This window comes from Ictalurus punctatus, chromosome 1 (assembly GCF_001660625.3).
Source record: "Ictalurus punctatus breed USDA103 chromosome 1, Coco_2.0, whole genome shotgun sequence".
Lineage (NCBI taxonomy): Eukaryota > Metazoa > Chordata > Actinopteri > Siluriformes > Ictaluridae > Ictalurus > Ictalurus punctatus.
Window position 1 is genome coordinate 37714068 of NC_030416.2, and position 12500 is coordinate 37726567.

The following is a 12500-nucleotide window of genomic DNA, read 5'->3' on the forward strand; positions in this document are numbered from 1 at the left end:
TATTGTTTACTCAGACTTTATCACTATAGGAAAGTAATTTACTCTGATATTTTATTTGAATACAATCTTATTCTGGTGTACAGATTGACTTTGATGAATGATGTCGTTGAAAGGCAGTGTGTGAAGATTTAAACACTAAACTGGAGGCCGTGAGCTTCCTTTGATTGTTAGCTGCATTCGCATTAACATTACCTCCAGGGCAAAGTTAAAGCACTTCACACACCAACACTAAACATGTCCTGGATAAGTAATGAGTTGCAGTGTAGATATACAGAGTGCCTTTGTGTGTGTGTGTGTGTGTGTGTGTGTGTGTGTGTGTGTGTGTGTGTGTGTGTGGAATAATGAACCAAAGCAGCTGGTTTAAACCCAAAGTTGTAATGATTATTATAGCTGCTCTGATCCTGTATAACACACTGTGCCTTACAGCGCCCTCATCCCCCGTTTCTTTCTGTAAAAGATAAACTAACACACTGTGACCTGTAGTGACCCCTAACCCACTCCTACACATTCACTCGCCACAAACCCAGGACAAAACACACAACCGAACTGAACAACAAGGAATATCCGAATAAAATGTGTGAAATAATCACTGAAAAAATGCACAGAAAAGAGAAATGTAAAAGAGCAAACACAATAGAACACAAACGTAAACAGTGTGTGAAAGAAAAATAACGGAAACGCAAATGACAACAACAACAACAGAAATCAACAAAATAAAATGATTAAAGAAAATGTAGAGATAAATGTACAAACAGCAACAAAACAAGAAAGGAAGGCAGAAAAGTAAATAAATGAATAATAAAGATTGGAGGAAAAGAAAGTCCTGAAAAAAGAACGACTCCTTCCTGCTCAGTTGATTATTATTACTATTTATTTATTTTTTTACTTCCTGCTTCCTGTTCAGTGATGATCCACGGCTGTACCTGCGTCACACTCGGATGCTATCCGTACTAAACAGTATCCGAGATGAAAATGTGTGTGGAAAAGGTGGAGTTTAAAAGTGCGTCTCAATTCATTCATCCGTTATTTCTCTTCTTCTCCACACGAATCTGACACTGTCTAATCTAACGCGCATCAGATTGGATCAGTTTCTGTTTAATGCTGCTGCTGTTTCAAGAAAAAAAAATCAATCCGTTTAAAAAACATTTTGAAAAGATGAGATTATTTTTTCACACATTCACTAAAATCTTTTTTTCTTCCATTTAAAAAAAGTATTTTTTTTTTCTGTCTGTTTCCATGGGAACCGGGTTTATCGTTAATCAATCAAAGCTTCTGCTCCCTGAACACTTAATCAACAGGACCATGTTGAGCAGGTGATGTGCTGTACTGCTCTGTGTGTGTGTGTGTGTGTGTGTGTGTGTGTGTGTGTGTGTGTGTGTGTGTGTGTGTGTGTGAGTGATGCTGGGTTTAATGTGAGGAGTCGATGTTATTAGATGTGATTAGTGTAAACCTGTAGATCAGGTATGTTCTGGATCTCATGCTGAATTTCTGAAAGCTGGAAACTGATTAAAGAGTGTAAATGTTTAATAAAGACACGGCTGAACTCAAATCATCTAGCTTTTAAGTTTTAACAGACTACAATTAATAATCACAGACTATACACTAATCTCACACACACACACACACACACACACACTATTATAACACTATCTCTACATTTTTTTCCTTCTTTCTTCTTTATTTCTTAGTTTATTTGTTTCTTTTTATTCTTTCACACTTTTCCATCGTTCCCTTTTCTTTCTTTCTTTTTTGTGTTTCACTTAACCAGAGACACCTTTTACCCATGATGCCTTGCACAGTCGAGTGAAAGTCACTCCATCAGTCATTAATAAAGTTTATTCGACTGGTTCCACTGCAAAGTGTAAACCTCAAGGGACTGTAGTACAAGTAGTTTTTAAACTTATTTAAGATTCTAATCAGTTATCACCAATGAACAGTGTGTGTTTTCCTCATCAGAAATCACACTAGTGCGCAGAGTTACAACCTGACTGCTGTAGAGTTTTAAATCTGAGATGTTTTATTATTTTATTCTTCTTTAAGTTTGTTATAAAAATGTAAAAGGAGGGAAAGCATTAGCAGCAGTGGAACAGTGTTAGTGTGTGTTATCAGGAACTCGTGTATCTGTGGGGAACCATGTCACGGAGTGATGTCACGGAGTGATGTCACGGAGTGATGTCACGGAGTGATGTCACGGAGTGATGCTTTTTGATGCCATGGAGATGCTCTGATTCTGATTCTATACCAAAACATGTTCTCTCTCTCTCTCTCACACACACACACACACACACACACTACTGCGTGTTTATAAGTTTGCATAAATGAAAGAAGATAAAAGGACGATCAGGTAAGCAAGAGAAAAATATTTGTTTGGAAAAAACAAGTTTTCTGTGTAATTAAAGGTCATGTGACCAGAACGACTTCAGACTAAAGATGTTACTAATGTGGTGGAGAAAAGCTTTCACACAGTTCAGACCCGGTTTTACTTTAAATTCCTCATTTTAATTTGTGTTAAATAAATAAAAAAAAATGATGAGGAGGAAATATCTTTATTTAATTGCTAAACAACTATTTTTTGTTATTAATATTTGTTGTATTAACTCTTATTCATGTTTTTCTCACGTTGTTTCTCAGTAATTTATCATTTTAATTGATCAGAGATGGAGGCTCTGGAGAAGGAAAGAGATGAAATGAAGGGAACATTTCAGGTTGATAAAGACAGTTTGGTGCTCCAGCTTGAGGAAGAGAGAAGAAACATGGAGAAGGAGAAAGAGAGATTCGAGCTCCAGCTGAGAGACAGTGACGCCAGAGAAGCTCAGATGAGAGAAGAGATGGAGGCTCTGGAGAAGGAAATGGATGAAATGAGGAGAACATTTCAGGCTGATAAAGACAGTTTGGTGCTCCAGCTTGAGGAAGAGAGAAGAAACATGGAGAAGGAGAAAGAGCGATGGGACAAAATGGAGAGCAGGCAGCAGATAGTTAAAGGTGGCTGGAAAAAACATTGTGATGTATTGGTGCAAATGATTGTTGAAAAGGAAGAAATGCTGGAGGAGATAACAGTAGAGGTGGAAGCCCTGAAAGGAACCGTGAGAGAACTTAAGCAAAAAGCAAGGGATATGGATCCTGAGATGATGGAGGAGCTCAAGGAAGTCGATAAAAGGCTGAGGAACTTTGGTCCAAAGTGGTTCCAGAAGCTCAGGAAGAAGAAGAACATGAAGAAAAGACAGTACCTGGAGAAAGAGATAGAGAGACTTGAGCTCCAGCTGAGAGACAGCAAAGCCAGAGAAGCTCGGTCCACAGAAGTGATTAATATTATGATGAAGGAAAGGCTTAAGATGAAGAGACAGTTAGCGATTCATGGCTTGTTGACAGACATATTTCAGAGAAGGTCTAAAAGGGAAAATGACGAACAGCAAGAGAGATTGGATCTCGAGCTGAGAGAGAGCATGGCCAGAGAAGATAGCACAACGGACATGATTAATGCTCTGGTGAAGGAAAGGGTTGAAATGATGAAAAGGTTTCAGGAAGAAAAGGAGAGCATGGCACTCAAGCTTAAGACCGAGAGGGAGAACATGGAGAAGGAGAAAAATCAAGAGAGATTCAAGCTCCTGAAGAGAGAGAGAGAGGCCATGGAAGAGTTCATGGTGGAAAAAATGAATGAACTGAGGACACAGTTTCAGGCTGAAAAGGGAAGGATGGAGAAGAAGATTCTGGAGAAGGACAAAATGCTGGAGATAACAGAAGAGATGGAGGACTCTGCAGAAATGAAGAAGAAAGCAGGAATGAAGGAGGGACTCAATAAAGTCGATAAGAAGCTGAAACACTCTCCCCTACAGTGTTTCCAGAAACTCTGGAAGAAGAAGAACATCAAGGGGAGACAGCAGATGGAGAAAGAGCAAAAGAGACTCGAGCTCCAGTGGAGAGAGAGCGACGCCAGAGAAGTTCAGATGAGAGAAGAGGCTCTGGTGGAGGAAAGATTTCAGCCTCAAAAGGAGAAGATGGTGCTGGAGTTTGAGAAGGAGAGGGAGAACATGGAGAAGGACCTGCATCAGGTTCTGGTGACAGTGGTAATCTGAAAAAACGAGGAAGGTGAGGAGAGAAAAATCTGTGAAACGCCAAAAGATTTACACTTTGGGTCGAGTTCAGAGTCGCTTCAGTTCAGAAGATACGCGAGTAGATGCAGTAGATTTAGACTCGTGCTGTTCAGGTGTTTAACTGGATTTTCTGAGCAGAACATTTATTGAAGCGACCCGTGTATAGCTCACAGCTCTGTGGTGTTTAAATGACTCCATTAACAGAGAGCGTGAGGACGGCTGACCTGAGCACACAGCAGCATCAGCAAGTTCGGCCATCAAGAGAGAGAGAGTGGAATGATGTGGACTTGCGTACACACACGAAGGTACTCACGGGCTGCGAGTAGTGATACGCAGGAATGACCTGCAAAAGCAGGTAAGGCAACTTTAATGAAAGTCTGTGCAACAAATCCAAAGACGTGAGGCAGAGGCAAAAAAGAAGAAACAGATACAAGTCAGACGATCCACAAACAGGATATCAGAAAGAGACAAAATACGTAATCAGTAAACAAAGTCAAAGTCTGAACCAGTATAAATCAGGTGGCAAAATACAATGTCTGGGTAATGTCAGAGACACCAAGGAATTGAGTGTTTACTTCACAAAGAGCTGGCGGTACAACGCCTCTATATGAAGAGGTGTGTGTGTGTAATTGGGATCAGGTTTGCCTGATCAGAAGTCCGATGATTGCGAATGAGGTAGTGTACCTTGGCTTGGGCACAGGCAGTACAGGAAGATACGCCTCGGTGCATGTCGGAAAACATGTCCAGCCACCATCTGTTTTTTTTGTTGTCATTTAAATTGTATCTACACATCGCCTGTCATTTTTTGTTTGTCGTTTAAAACGTATCTCCATGTCATCTGTTGGTCTACACTTCGATCATGAGTGAATTTAATATGATTGCTCACTCTCAACCAATCCCCTTTCTTCTGGAAACCTCAATCATATTTAAAGTTATTATAGAAATTACTGTATTTTTCTTTCATTACTAAATAAAAAAAACTTTTAAATAAATAAATAAATAAATAAAATAAATGGTGAGGGTGCACGGTGGCTTAGTGGTTAGCACGTTCGCCTCACACCTCCAGGGTCCGCCGGGGCCATGTGTCCCCGTGCTGCAGGGGTTTCCTCCGGGTACTCCGGTTTCCTCCCCCAGTCCAAACACATGCATGGTAGGTTGATTGGCGTGTCCAAAGTGTCCGTAGTGTATGAATGGGTGTGTGAGTGTGTGTGTGTGTTTGTGCCCTGTGATGGACTGGCACCATGTCCAGGGTGTACCCCGCCTTGTGCCCCATGCTCCCTGTGATTGGCTCCAAGTTCCCCACAACCCTGAAGAAGGAGTAAGCGGTAGAAGATGGATGTATGGACTGTCTCATTACACTGTCTCATTCACGCATTCACACACACTCACACACACCAATGGTAGCAGAGCTGAATACAAGGCGCTAACTTCTGTGGCGACAGGCCGGTAGCCGGCGCACAGGAAACAAAGAAGAGACAGTTCCGCTTCAGCGCCACCAACTGTTTTGGACGGCCAGAGAGCACGTGGCTTCTGGGCGGGGCCGCCGACACACCCACGGCTCGTGAATGGTGCTCCGTGCGGAGGAATTCCACCATCCAGCAAGCGGGGAGGGTATAAAAGGGCGATACTCCACTCGCACAGGAAGAGAAGTATCTCGAAAAGAGAAGAATCTCTGGTGTGTTTTGGGTAGTTTCGCTGATGCACGTCTGCTACCCGCTGCTGTGTTTTTTTTTTTTTTTCTTCTGAATTCAGGTGACTCCGACGTGAGTGACGGCTCCGTCCCGCCCCCTCGGCTGTAAGCGCCGACGGCTGAGACTCTCACCGCCCGATCGCCCTTCAACCCCACACACTCACGCGCACACCGAGTGACTGGAATAAAATCACCTATAACCCGGAAACAGCCTCCTGTGTGTCTGCTCCGCCCACCGCTGGATAAAATCACTACACTTGCCATCGGGAGCAATTTGGGGTTCAGTGTCTCGCCCAAGCACACTTCGGCATGTGGGGTCACGTGGGCCGGGAATCGAACCACCAACCCTACGATTAGTGGACGACCCGCTCTACCACCCGAACCACAGCCACCCCATAACCATATGATCTGTTAACAGACATGAGGACATATAACAGTATACACAGTCAGTGAACAAGTAGCAACAGTTTAATTAGTGCTTATTTAACATTACAGTAGCTTCCCTCCTGATAATGTTATGGATCAGAAGATACACGAACATTATTTCTGTGTTTAAATAAAAAAAAACCCTCGCAAATGCGTGGAGGTGAACTTAAACGTATAATTTCAGAAACATAAAAAGTATTAATGAACGACGTGGTCCCGGAAATGTCTCAGTACTGCAGCAGTTTCTGTCGGAGACCATATCCGTTTCGGTTTTCTTCTTGCATCATCCCTTTCAGCAGAATTTTCAAGAATAACTACAAAAGAGGAAAACAGATTCCTGAACCCTGGGGTGACCACCATGATTGGTCAGAGCCACACTCTTCCCACCCTTGTGTTAGTCTGGCCTTTTTGTACTGATTAACAAAAACAGCAGCTCATCACATTTTACTCAATAGCTTAGTAAACATGTTTCTAATGGTGGACGTTAAACCACCAAATCACTCTTACTGAGTGTGTGTGTGTGTGTGTGTGTGTGTGTGTGTGTGTGTCAGTAACTCACTGTAGAGTCTTCAGTGTACAGTGTGGATCATCCACTAGATCAGAGAGCAGCTTCTCTCCTGATTCTCCTGGATTATTGTAGTTCAGATTCAGTTCTCTCAGGTGTGATGAGGTGTTTGATCTCAGAGCTGAAACCAGAGCAGCACAACCTTCACCTGTAATACTGCACCCTACCAGCCTGTAGAGAGATCAACAATTATAGATCAACCCACACACACACACACAGACACACATGTGCACGCGCGCACACACCCACACAGACACACACACACACACACACAATGCTTCACAGCCCATGAAGTGTGTGTATGAAAGCCAGAAGTAAATCCAGATTGTTACACGTCTGTCGTTTTTTTGAATGTGGAAAACTATAGCAGTTGTTGTTGCTCTATAAAAATCTATAACAACATTTTATTAATCTAAAACAGCCATATGACAGAAATGCAGGATCCACAGTGTGTGTGTGATGATCTGACCCCAGTATCTCCAGTGTACAGTGTGGATCCTCCAGTCCAGCAGAGAGCAGCGTCACTCCTGAATCCTGCAGGTTATTGTAACTCAGGTCCAGTTCTCTCAGTCTGGAGGAGTTTGATCTGAGAACTGAGGACAGAACTCTACAGCTTTCCTCTGTGAGATTACACACACACAGCCTGGGAGAGAAATGATGATACATCAGAACACTGACATCCAAAACACAAACATAAGGTCTCTTGTACCTGCACTAATGAAATAATTAACACCTTTATCACCTGTGAAGCCCCATGTCCCAAACATTATGGAAATGGGAAGTAAAGTATAAAAAGTGTAATTTCTACATGATAAAACATAAATGTATAAAGATATTATAGATTAAACTGTGAGAATGTGACTTTAACCACATGTGAATTGTTGGAGTATAAATTTAAACCTGTGGAGTTCAGATAAAAATAAAATAAATCCTATATACATACACTGGCATGTGTGTACATGTAGACTTCTATAGACAAGATCACAAAGACGGCAGTCCATTCTATTATTCATCACTATTCATCATCTTTATTCATCCCAGGGAGCATGGGGCACAAGGCAGGGTACACCCTGGACAGGGTGCCAATCCATCGCAGGGCACAATCACACACACACTCACACACACACTCATACACTACGGACACTTCAGACACGCCGATCAGCCTACCATGCATGTGTTTGTACAGAGTAAAAATTCTGTCCTCATAAAACCTTTTTAAAAAATCAACTAACTGCACATGCAGCACAGATCTAAGGTCTCATATAGACATAAATAATTAATTTTGGGGAAGGAGATTGGTTTGTTTTTAGGAAGGAAGGGTTAAACCCCACCTAGAGATGAGCTCGTTACAATTAGTATATGAATGAGAGATTAATTTCATTAACATTTAACATTTATATTTAAGATTTACATTTAGATCTAAGATTTATATTTAATATTTATATTTAACATATAGCTTTATATTTAACATTTACACTGAAATGTATTTGATACGAGTCTCTATCTAAATGTAACAGAACGTTCTCAAATGTTCAGAAAAGTCAGAGAGAAAAGAATATTTTTACATTTGTCTCCCCATATCTGTCAGCCCCTTGTTATACATCAGACTTGTTGATTTACATTTTAATATTATTAGGTTTATACTATAATAGTGACAATAAAATAAACACAATGTGAAAGTGATGATCTGACCTCAGTGTCTCCAGTGTACAGTGTGTGTGTGTGTGTGTGTGTGTGTGTGTGAGTGTGTGTGTGTACCTCAGTATCTCCAGTGTACAGTGTGGATCCTCCAGTCCAGCAGAGAGCAGCGTCACTCCTGAATCCTGCAGGTTATTGTTACTCAGGTCCAGTTCTCTCAGTCTGGAGGAGTTTGATCTGAGAACTGAGGACAGAACTCTACAGCTTTCCTCTGTGAGATTACACTCATACACCCTGGGAGAGAAATGATGATCTATCAGAACACTGATATCTGAATCTGTGTGTGTGTTTGTGTGTTTGTGTTTGTGTGTGTGTGTGAGAGAGAGAGAGAGAGAGAGAGAGAGAGAGAGAGAGAGAGAGTGTGTGTGTGTGTGTGTGTGTGTTTGTGTGTGTGTGTGTGTGTGAGAGAGAGAGAGAGAGTGTGTGTGTGTGTGTGTGTGTGAGAGAGAGAGAGAGAGAGTGTGTGTGTGCGCATGTGTGTGTGTGTGTGTGAGAGAGAGAGTGTGTGTGTGTGTGTGTGTGTGTGAGAGAGAGAGAGAGAGAGTGTGTGTGTGTGTGTCTGAGAGTGTGTGTGTGTGTGAGAGAGAGAGAGAGTGTGTGTGTGCGTGTGTGTGTGTGTGAGAGAGAGAGAGTGTGTGTGTATGTATGTATGTATATATTTATTTATTTATTTATATGAAGGTTTATTTAATATTTAAGGATCAACACTGTCAATAATTTCAATATTCATTTTCCTTTAAAAACTGAAAACTTAAAAATGCCAATATTCACTTTTTATTCATTTCATATTATTCATTCATCTGTGCATCTGTAATTTCATAACAGAGAGGATTTTCAGGTCCTAAACAAGTCTCCTGAACCCAAACAAAAAACCCTGCCACCTGTGGACTTGCTCTTTACACCGACTGCCTTGTTCCAAACCCAACACAGTATAGTGTAAACCTGGCAACCCAACTGCACCATGATCTCCCAATGAATCACACTCTGAGACACGGGGACAATTAGCATATGAATGAGAGATTCATTTCATTAATATTTAACATTTATACTTAGTATTTAGTTTAAATATTTATATTGAAGATTTATATTTAATATTTAGATTATATATTCAGTTTCAACATTTATAATCAATATTTAAATTTAACAATAATCTTTATATTGAACATTTACACTGAAGTGTATTTGATACGAGTCTCTATCTAAATGTAACAGAACGTTCTCAAATGTTCAGAAAAGTCAGAGAGAAAAGAATATTTTTACGTTTATCTCCCCATATCTGTCAGCCCCTTGTTATACATCAGACTTGTTGATCTACATTTTAATATTATTAGGTTTATACTATAATAGTGACAATAAAATAAACACAATGTGAAAGTGATGATCTGACCTCAGTGTCTCCAGTGTACAGTGTGTGTGTGTGTGTGTGTGTGTGTGTGTGTGTGTGTGTACCTCAGTATCTCCAATGTACAGTGTGTGTGTGTGTGTGTGTACCTCAGTATCTCCAGTGTACAGTGTGTGTGTGTGTGTGTGTGTACCTCAGTATCTCCAGTGTACAGTGTGTGTGTGTGTGTGTGTGGACCTCAGTGTCTCCAGTGTACAGTGTGGATCCTCCAGTCCAGCAGAGAGCAGCGTCACTCCTGAATCCTGCAGTTTATTGTAACTCAGGTCCAGTTCTCTCAGTCTGGAGGAGTTTGATCTGAGAACTGAGGACAGAACTCTACAGCTTTTCTCTGTGAGATTACACCAACACAGGCTGAGAGAGAAATGATGATCTATCAGAACACTGATAACTGACATAAAAAAAATGAAAACTTAAAAATGCCAATATTCACTTTTTATTTATTTATTTATTTATTTGTTATTAAAAGAGTGTGACCCTTCTGCCATCTGCACACATGCAGTCAGAGAGAGATGCACAAATGAGAGAGAGGAAGAGATTAGAGTAATTATCTGATTAGAGTAATTACTGACGAGCATCATTCAGTCAGTTCACTCTTAATCTGTATGTAAAGAAAATGTATTAAACATAAACAAAAATAACAATCTACTGTATGTAATGATGTTCTCTTCAATACGCTCCTCATTCTCTTCACATACAGATTAAGAGTGAACTGACTGAATAATGATCGTCAGTAATTACTCTAATCAGTACCATTAGTGTTATATTAAAATAATAAACACTGCACTAATAAATTAAGAATAAAAGATACCTACACAGCTTTTCTGGAGACTTTGACCACTGGCAGCAGATTCAGAAGACATTCATCTGATGGTTGATATTTCCTCAAATCAAACTCATCCAGATCCTCTTCTGAGTTCAGCAACACAAACACCAGAGCTGACCACTGAGCAGGAGAGAGTCTGACTCCAGTGAGACGACTGTTACCTCCTCTGTTCATGTAATGTTGGACTTCCTGCACTAGAGAATGATCATTCAGTTCATTCAGACAGTGGAACAGATTGATGGATTTCTCTGGAGATGGATTCTTCCTGATCTTCTCCTTGATGTACTTGACTGTTTCCTGTTTGCTGTGAGAACTGCTTCCTGTCTGGGGCAGTAGGTCTCGTAAGAGAGTCTGATTGGACTCCAGTGAGAGACCCAGAAGGAAGCGGAGGAACAGGTCCAGGTGTCCGTTCTCACTCTGTAAGGCCTTGTCCACTGCACTCCTCAGGAAATCAGACATGTTTGACTTGGTGAAAAGATCAGACCAGGTTTGTTGTTTTGCAATCTTTTTGTTGATGAAGGAGAGAAATGCGTATAAAGCAGCCAGAAACTCCTGAACACTCAGATGTACAAAGCTGAACACCTTCCCCAGGTGAAGCCCAAACTCCTCTCTGAAGATTTGGGTACACACTCCTGAGTACACTGACACTTCTCTCACATCAATGCCACACTCTCTCAGGTCTTCCTCATAGAAGATCAGGTTTCCTTTCTCCAGCTGTTGGAAAGCCAGTTTTCCCAGTGCCAGGATACTCTCTCTGGTCTGCTGAGGATCAGGGTCACATTTCTGATGGTACTTTTGGTCCTTGTGTTTGATCTGAAAGATCAGGAAGTGTGTGAACATTTGAGTCAGAGTCTTGGGGATCTCTCCACGCTCTGCTTCACCCAACATTCTCTCTAGAACAGTGGCTGAGATCCAGCAGAAGACTGGGATGTGGCACATGATGTAGAGGCTTCTTGAAGACTTCATGTGTGAGATGATTTTATTGGCCAGGCTCTGATCACTGATCCTCTTCCTGAAGTACTCCTCTTTCTGAGGATCACTGAACCCTCGTACCTCTGTTACCTGGTCTACACACTCAGGAGGGATCTGATTGGCTGCTCCTGGTCGAGAGGTTATCCAGAGGAGAGCAGAGGGAAGCAGATTCCCCTTGATGAGGTTCGTCAGCAGCACATCCACTGAGGCTGACTCTGTCACATCACACAGTCTCTCATTCTTCTGGAAATTTAGAGGAAGTCGACACTCATCCAGACCATCAAAGATGAACAGGACTTTGTTGATCTCACAGTCTATTAATCGTAATTTTTTTATTTCTGGGAAAAAGTGATGAAGAAGATCCATCAGACTGAGATTTTTCTGCTTCATCAGATTCAGCTCTCTAAAGGGAAGTGGAAACATGAAGATGACGTCCTGATTTGCTTTTCCTTCAGTCCAGTCCAGAATGAACTTCTGCACAGAGACTGTTTTTCCAATTCCAGCAACTCCTTTAGTCAGCACTCTTCTGATGGACTTGTCTTTAAAGAGATCTTTACATTTGATGGGTGTCTCCTGTGCTGCTGGTCTCCTGGACGCTGTCTCAATCTGTCTCACCTCATGTTCATTATTGACGTCTCCACTCCACCCCTCTGTGATGTAGAGATCTGTGTAGATCTCATTCAGAAGTGCTGAACTTCCAGGCTGTGAGATTCCTTCATTAATTCTTTTACATTTCTCTCTCAGTGTGGATTTGAGTTCTCGCTGGTGCACAGAGACGAGTTCTGATAAAAAGAAGAATAAAATGTAAACTCTATGATCATCTCTGTTGACTA

The 12500-nt window shown here is 41.3% G+C and overlaps 4 protein-coding genes across 17 annotated transcripts in view; 2 read left to right on the forward strand and 2 right to left on the reverse strand.

Moving 5' to 3' along the window:
* fam234a (family with sequence similarity 234 member A) overlaps nt 1–1549 on the forward strand; it is an 8950-nt gene extending 7401 nt beyond the window's left edge. For both annotated transcript variants that reach the window (XM_017475209.3, XM_017475288.3), the window contains exon 12: nt 1–1549. This exon is cut by the window's left edge and continues 1351 nt beyond it. The gene's annotated coding sequence lies outside the window, so the exon portion shown is untranslated.
* A 126-nt stretch (nt 1550–1675) lies between these two features.
* LOC108262089 (trichohyalin) lies at nt 1676–5379 on the forward strand. Of its 3 annotated transcripts, XM_053684778.1 has the most exons (3): nt 1676–2344; nt 2632–4086; nt 4296–5379. In XM_053684778.1, the coding sequence occupies exon 2, from the start codon at nt 2658–2660 to the stop codon at nt 4071–4073; it is 1416 nt and encodes a 471-aa protein (XP_053540753.1). In that variant the 5' UTR covers nt 1676–2344; nt 2632–2657; the 3' UTR covers nt 4074–4086; nt 4296–5379. The 3 variants fall into 3 exon arrangements, with proteins under 3 accessions (XP_053540753.1, XP_053540731.1, XP_053540742.1); XM_053684756.1 differs by having other exon boundaries at nt 2632–5379; XM_053684767.1 differs by having other exon boundaries at nt 2656–5379.
* An 852-nt stretch (nt 5380–6231) lies between these two features.
* The window catches only part of LOC108261647 (NACHT, LRR and PYD domains-containing protein 12), a 168014-nt gene continuing 161745 nt past the window's right edge, over nt 6232–12500 (reverse strand). For 8 of the 11 annotated variants that reach the window (XM_053684643.1, XM_053684641.1, XM_053684686.1 and 5 more), the window contains 5 exons: nt 10050–10223; nt 8531–8704; nt 7242–7415; nt 6767–6943; nt 6232–6521 (listed from right to left, as the gene is read on the reverse strand). In XM_053684643.1, coding sequence (XP_053540618.1) covers nt 6512–6521; nt 6767–6943; nt 7242–7415; nt 8531–8704; nt 10050–10223 — 709 coding nt within the window. In that variant the 3' untranslated portion in view covers nt 6232–6511. The remainder of the gene's footprint in view (nt 6522–6766; nt 6944–7241; nt 7416–8530; nt 8705–10049; nt 10224–12500) is intronic. The other 3 variants (XM_053684664.1, XM_053684653.1, XM_053684697.1) reach the window with 3 other exon arrangements.
* Nucleotides 10681–12500, reverse strand: part of LOC128634279 (NLR family CARD domain-containing protein 3) — a 26707-nt gene continuing 24887 nt past the window's right edge. Inside the window, exon 7 of the mRNA XM_053684727.1 lies at nt 10681–12449. Within this exon, the coding sequence (XP_053540702.1) occupies nt 10681–12449 (1769 nt within the window). The remainder of the gene's footprint in view (nt 12450–12500) is intronic.